Source organism: Odocoileus virginianus, chromosome 23 (genome assembly GCF_023699985.2).
Source record: "Odocoileus virginianus isolate 20LAN1187 ecotype Illinois chromosome 23, Ovbor_1.2, whole genome shotgun sequence".
NCBI classification, from domain to species: Eukaryota; Metazoa; Chordata; class Mammalia; order Artiodactyla; family Cervidae; genus Odocoileus; species Odocoileus virginianus.
In genome coordinates, this window is record NC_069696.1 from 43829783 (window position 1) to 43836956 (window position 7174).

Genomic DNA, 7174 nt, shown 5'->3' on the forward strand with positions numbered 1-7174 from the left:
CTTGATGTGATTTCAGTTCCCCGTGCCTCGGTTTTCTCATCTAGAAAATGGGAAGGTTGATACTATCTACTCTACCAATATTCTGAGAATCAAGTTAGACCATATATGAGACATCACGCCTTGAAAACTGTACAGTGCTGTACGTCTATAAAGAACTGCCATCGTGGCCGATACGTCTTAAGCATGTCAAAGGCCGTGTTTATGCAAAGAAACACGTATTTTTATGCTATGCAGGTGAGGAAGCCTCGCGTGCATTTCTGCATCCAAGAGTGGGGCACAGGGCACAGACAGACATTCACGGATTCCGGGGGTGTGACTTGCACGCTTGGGAAGAGGACCGTGGAACAAGCTGCTGGGCCGGAATCAGAGTGGTGGGCGCGAGGGTGGGGGCAGGGGGGATACAGGATGCACGGATGGAAAAGGCTGGGGGCTCAAACACGCATGCCCAAGCCGGAAACGTTTTCGGGGGAGAGCAGTGCGCATCCCCGGCGCGAGGGGGGGTTGGGAGGGATGCGATATGCAAGCCCGGGGGGGCGGCCCAAGGGTGCTACACCGCACGCCCGGGGCCGGGGCTCTTTACCTTGTCGCTGTAATCCCGCAGGACCCGCTCGATAGCCCCCGCCTCGCCGGCCCGGACGACGTAGAGGGCGCGCTCCTCATCCATGGCCGCAGGTGCGGGGGAGCCGCGGCCGCTCCGCGCGCCCAAGCCGCTGCCTCCAGGTAAACGCCTCGCGCCCCCGCTCGCTCGCTTCTTCCCAGCTTCCTTCCTTCCCTCCTTCCCTCCCTCCCTCTGCCTCCAGCCCGCCAGCCTCCGCCCGGGCAGGCCCGACGTCACCGCCCCTCAACTTTCACCCCGCGACGTCACCGGTCCCCCAGCAACCGGCGCTTCGCCGCCACCCCTGACAAGGCCCAGTGCTCGGTAGAGGCCTGGCGGATGGCCTAACGTTGGGGGTCAGGCACGAGACCCTGCTTGCTCCCCTGCCTCTCCCTCCCCCGGAGAACAGTCCAGCCTTTTAAGTGGGCTTTCACAGACAGAGATGTTCTCTCCTGACCCTCCTCTATGAATCATTCTCCTCAGCTGACGAGAGCGACCCGGCTCTTCCCCGCCCCTCTAAGAGCCACCAGCTAAATGGACTACAATTCCCTGCGTGCGACGGGGTCATTCCACTCTTCCATCTAATCTACTGGAGTGCCGAATGGCATGTCGGGACTCGTAGTCATCCAGCGGGAAAGACTTCCCGCCAAAGGCATGCTGGGAACTGTGGTCCTGCAAAGGCCGGAAACGGGAGTCCAGCGGCCGCCTGAGGCCAGAGGCCCGGAGACCGTTAGGGGGAGGTCCAAACGTCGGCTCTGCCTCCTTTTTGTTCCTTACCGAGCTGACTGTCCTGCTGGAGCCTTGGCTGATCGGACTGGTTGACAGCCGCGGAAACTGGCACCCCTTGGTGGGAACTGTCATGCACCGTTTTAATTCCCTCTTTTCTCGTTTAGCGGTTTCGGTCTCTTTGAAATTCTTTCCTTCCTTCCTTGTTTGCGGTCATGCTATGTATTCAGCTACAATAATGTGGGAAATGGTAGGCAGCTCTCGGATAAAAGGAGACTCGGCGGGGTTTTTTGCCTTAATAATAATAGCCGCCATGGATCGCGTGTTAGGGACTCAAGAGTCAGTGTTAGGTGACTTCTCACGGCACTGAGATTTTTGTGGAACCATAGGAGTCCGAATAGGTTAAGTAATTTGTCCAAAGTCACTTACTGTCCATAGCCAGTGAGTAGGGAATTCGATATTTGTATCTACGTATTTCCCCAAAGGCAGGTTCTCTACGACCGCTAGTAAAGGTAATAATCTTGTTATCCTAGAAATGGTAATGGTGATGGTGATGATGGAATCTCACATTTGCTAAGTGTTCGCTACATGCAGACATTCTGTCACATACTTTACCTATGTTATCTCAGTTTCTCACAAACCAGGTCAACAAATATTAGAGAATCTATGCTGTGCCAGACACTCTTCAATACAGTACAGTACAGTACAGTTCAATGTGCCTACAGTGGGCCCAAAATAAGTCCCTACTATTATGGAGCTTCCATTTTATTTGTTAACCTTATGCTCAGTTGCTTCAGTCATATCCGACTCTTGGTGACTCTATGAGCTGTAGCCCACCAGGCTTCTCTGTCCAGGGGATATTCCAGGAAATGATACTGGAGTGAGGTGCCATGCCCTTCTCCAGGGGACCTACCCCACCCAGGGATCAAACGCACATCTCCTGCCCCTCCTGCATTGCACACAGATTACTGCTGAACCACTGGGGAAGCCCTAAGCTTGTGAGGGAGGTTCTATTCTTAAGATGAGTAATCTGAATCTTGAAGAGGTTAATAGGTTAATTTACTGATACGGCACAATTTGAAAACTGAATTTGATCTAGGATCCTGTCTATGCTCTTTCTATTCTCCTAAACTATTTTCTAGAGTGTGGATGAATTCTCTAAGTAACTTTCAGTTTTCCATTCCAAACTTCCTTTACCAGAATCATCTTGCATGCCAGCCCTGCTTACCTCTCCCTCTTGAGCTGTGCTGAAGAATTAGAAGGGGCAAAAATTTATTCATCTAATAATTATTGAGTTTCTTGTATGTGTCAGATGTTGTGCTAGGATCTGAGAACTTAGAAATAAGAAGTATGGAATCTGAGTTCGTGGAGCTTTTGGTCTTTTGGTGGACCGTACATTTCATGCAGCAAACCTTTATTGAGCATATTTGTTGAGCCAGATATTAGGGTAAGTGCTGTGTCCATAACGTCAGAAAGATTTTGGTCTATCTTTTTAAAAAGCACCTTCTTAGGCCATGGTTTAGTAAGCTATATTCCTCATTTAATAGTAATTTCTTGCAGTTATCTTTAATTGTTTACAAAGCATTCTACTGTACACCATCTCAGTGGATCATTGAGCAAGGTATTCCCATTTACATATAGGAAATCAGGCTCGGATTGGTTAAATAACACCAACTGAGACTCAAACCAAGAACTGTAACATATAATATTTGGTTGCCTACTCTCTGTCCAGTACTGTATGACATGGTTTTTGGGTAACTGTATATTTATTTTTGGAGCAACAGCTCCTGAACAGGATACCAGCTAGCATAAAGTATCTGAGTAGAAACATTTATTTTAAAGAGGGTCTTATACACATGGGTTTGAAATGTCTGTTTACCCGAAATAGGCTTATGTTTTTAGGCCTTCAACCCTCTACTTCTAAAAAGAGATTTTAAAAATGTGAAACCACATGAATTAATGGCTTGGGAAATTGCACTTTAGTAATTTTAATTAAGCACTAATATTCTGATTTTATAAATCAAAAGGATCTTTGACTCTAATTCAAGTCATCCTTTGACCACTGACGAGACTCTGGTCCCAGAAAAATTAAGTGACTTGTCCAAAGTCAATAGTTAAAAGCAGACTCTGGGACTAGAGCCTAGACTAGCTAAATTCTGGATCACTACATCACTTTACCTCCCTGAATATTTAGTTATGTGATACTTTCAGTGACTAGAGTTTCTAGTTCAGCAGTAACTCCAGTTCCTGTTGATTCTTGGCTGGCTTGATGCCAAGGAGTTGGGATTTAGAGTCTGGGTAATCAAAGCAACAAATATTTATTCACAAGTCACTGCTCTAAGATATAATAATATAATTCTGTATTTATGTTTGGATAGTGCTGTACTGTTCTCAAAATATCTCCACATAGATCATCTGACTTAATCCTTGTAATAGCTAGAAAATGCAAGGTCAGTAGGATAGGCACTATCTTCCTTTTTATAAAGAAAGGGGAAGTTCAGTGTATGGATTAGCTTGCTTATGAGCAATAAGTGCTCATAAGTGGTATAGTTAAGGGCTAGAAATGCTCTGGGCTCTGATAGCATAAAATGTTACGACCGTATGGGTCAGGGCCAATGAAAAACCCTGCAAATAGATACTAGTCATTTATTTTGGACTTTGATATATCCTGTGCTGGCATTTCCTCTGCCCTAACAATGGACTGGTCGGAATGTGCCAAATTAAAGGTCTTATAGAAGTATCTGGCGGTAACAGCTTTTAGAATCCAAGTCTTTCACATGTAATATTTTTTATACATTTTATTTAGAAGGAATTTAAAAACTAAACAGCTTGGCCTACTCACTACAGTTCCAGAATTGGACTTCAGAGAATTTCAATAATTCAAGATGCAAAGTGTCACTCAACAACCACCACGCCACCACGGGAGGCTACTCTCTCAACATCATCTGGTGTCCTCAACTGTAAAATAAAGGAACTGATCCAGATAATCTTGTTCTCTCTCAGTTCTAACATTCTATGATCAAAGTACAAGAAAAGCATATTTGGACATGTTCATTCTTTAGACCAATTTATTAATGAGAGTGAGGTTTTATATATAAATATGTGCAAATCAAATTACAACATGATGTATGCAAATCATGGCTTGGGCATACCTGCAAGGATTCTGATTTAGTTGATCTGTGGTGAGGCCTGGGTATTGGTAGTTTTAAAAGCTTCCTGGTTGATTCAGGTGAACAGCCAGGGTTGAGAATCACTGGACCAATATTCTGATAGACTATCAACCACTAAATGAATATAATTTTTTTGTAGACTAACAAACTTTTAAGCATGTGACTCATTAACTAGTCTTTGAGGAATCAGAATAATCTAGGAGGTTAAAAGTTACCTTAAATTCATTTTCTATTAAGAATGAAGTTTCTTTTCTGTAGCAAAGTTATTTGACATGGTTTGTACCTTTAACAAATAATTTGGGGCTCTCTGGAGCAGAGCATTGTCTTCAGTCGGTTCCGTCATTCAGTCGTGTCTGACTCTTTGCAGTCCCATGGACTGTAGCACGCCAGGCTTTCCTGTCCACCACCAACTGCCAGAGCTTACTCAAACTCATGTCCAATGAGTCAGTGATGCTATCCAATCATCTCATCCTCTGTTGTCCCCTTCTCCTCCCGTGTTCAATCTTTCCCAGCATCAGTGATTCAGTTCTTCACATCAGGTGGCCAAAGTATTGGAGTTTGTTTCAGCATCAGTCCTTCCAGTGACTATTTAGGACTGATTTCGTTTAGGATGGACTGGTTGGATCTCCTTGCAAGTCCAAGGGACTCTCAAGAGTCTTCTCCAACACCATAGCTCAAAAGCATCAATTCTTTGGCGCTCAACTTTCTTTATAGTCCAGCTCTCACATCCATACATGACTACTGGAAAAACCATAGCTTTGACTAGACGGACCTTTGTTGACAAAGTAATGTCTCTGCTTTTTAATATGCTGTCTAGGTTGGTCATAGCTTTTCCTCCAAGGAGCAAGCATCTTTTAATTTCATGGCTGCAATCACCATCTGCAGTGATTTTGGAGCCCAAGAAAATAAAGTCTGTCACTGTTTCTACTGTTTCCCCATCTACTTGCCATGAAGTGGTAGGACCAGATGCCATGATCTTAGTTTTCTGAATGTTGAGTTTTAAACCAACTTTTTCACTCTCCTCTTCCACTTTCATCAAGAGACTCTTTAGTCTTCTTCGCTTTCTGTCATAAGGGTAGTGTCATCTGCATATCTGAGGTTATTGCTATTTCTCCCAGCAATCTTGATTCCAGCTTGTGCTTCATCTAGCTCGGCATTTCGGAATATAAGTTAAATAAGCAGAGTGACAGTATGTGGCCTTGAAGTACTCCTTTCCCGATTTGGAACCAGTGTGTTGTTCCATGTCCACTTCTAACTATTGCTTCTTGAGCTGCATACAGATTTCCCAAGAGGCAGGTCAGGTGGGCTGGTATTCCTATCTGTTTAAGAATTTTCCACAGTTTGTTGTGAAAAACCACAATCACAGGAAACTAACCAAACTGATCACATGGACCACAGCTTTGTCTAACTCAATGAAACTATGAGCCATGCTGTGTAGGGCCACCCAGGACAGATGGGTCATGGTGGAGAGATCTGTGGTCCATTGGAGAAGGGAATGGCAAACCACTTCAGTATTCTTGCCTTGAGAACCCCATGAACAGTATGAAAAGCATTGTCTTAGGTACCAAAAAAATAAAAACAAGTAGAATCAATTGATCCTGTTCTTTGGGAATATAAGAAGCATCCAGGCAGTTGGGAGATCTTTTCTACTCTTAGGAAGGAACAAATTGAATGTAAATATTATGCAAATCAAAGCAAGATAAACATTATGGGAAGAAGAGTAATCAGAGAAGCCTTCTTGGAGAACTATATAGAGAATACCACAGAGAGCTTAGAGGGCTAGCAGATGGGGGAAATGCCGAGAGAGAAGTTCAAGAGGCCAGAACTAATGAAACACTTATTCAGAAATGAAAACCAACTTAGCTGAATTTGAAAGCCAGCAAGGGAGATTTAGAGGTCAGTTGGTCGAGTGGGATAAGGAATAATTAAATCCGGGAGACGTCATTATCACTTATGACTCTATATAACCAGCCAGTCCAGTTTCAGCTTACAACATGTTCCATTCCTGAAAACTACCTCACAATACCATATGACATAAATAGAACTGGGAGACAGGAAAAGGTCTGTTGCTGACTGGTGTCAAACCCTTGTGTGTGTTATTTTAATTTCTCTGGATCTTATTTATAAAATTAGAGTTTAATTAGGTGACTTCAGAGGTTTCTTTTTAAACTCTTAGAAATTTATGATTACTTGATCCAGCCTTTCAGTACCTGTATGAGATTCCTCTGTAATATTCCTCTACAGTATTCTAATTGCTAAAATTGAGCCCATGCTGTTAGTCCTTGGCAAATGTACCTGTAGTTGTTTAATACTGATTGACTGTCCACAGTGGGGCTCTCCAATTAAAAGCACACGAAATGGGCTATGCCCTTTAGGAGTTTTTATTTATCCAAGAACTGGAATGTGGGTCAGACCTATTTACATCTCACTGGCTTGGACTCCCATCCAAACACCTCTTGGGAAAACCCATCACTTTGGGTGGCAGTGCTGTAATGTGGTGAAAGAGCTGGACTGGGAATTGGAAAACCTGGTGTTTAGTCCCAATTCACTGCGTGAGTCTCAGTAGCCCATCATTTGTCAAATTCCTTAAAACCATTCTGGCAACCAGTTTTTTGTATCTCAGAGAAAAACTTGAAAGCCAAAAGATTCTACTTGGCTTCTTTGAACATTGATTTTCTCAACT

At 43.9% G+C, this 7174-nt stretch overlaps 1 protein-coding gene and 1 long non-coding RNA gene across 7 annotated transcripts in view; one reads left to right on the forward strand and one right to left on the reverse strand.

Annotated features, from left to right (window-relative positions):
* The window catches only part of RIC8B (RIC8 guanine nucleotide exchange factor B), a 103419-nt gene extending 102651 nt beyond the window's left edge, over window positions 1–768 (reverse strand). For 5 of the 6 annotated variants that reach the window (XR_011483036.1, XR_002312087.2, XR_002312086.2 and 2 more), the window contains exon 1: window positions 581–768. Coding sequence is in view for 2 of the 6 variants with exons in the window: in XM_020883546.2 (XP_020739205.2) it covers window positions 581–664 (84 nt within the window). In the remaining 4 variants the exon portion in view is untranslated. The remainder of the gene's footprint in view (window positions 1–580) is intronic. The other variant, XM_020883547.2, reaches the window with a different exon arrangement.
* Window positions 769–897: 129 nt separating this feature from the next.
* Window positions 898–6854, forward strand: LOC139030638 (uncharacterized). Its single transcript, XR_011483037.1, has 3 exons — window positions 898–1442; window positions 2634–2768; window positions 4128–6854. It is a non-coding gene; the product is annotated as an uncharacterized lncRNA (long non-coding RNA).
* The last annotated feature ends 320 nt before the right edge of the window (window positions 6855–7174 follow it).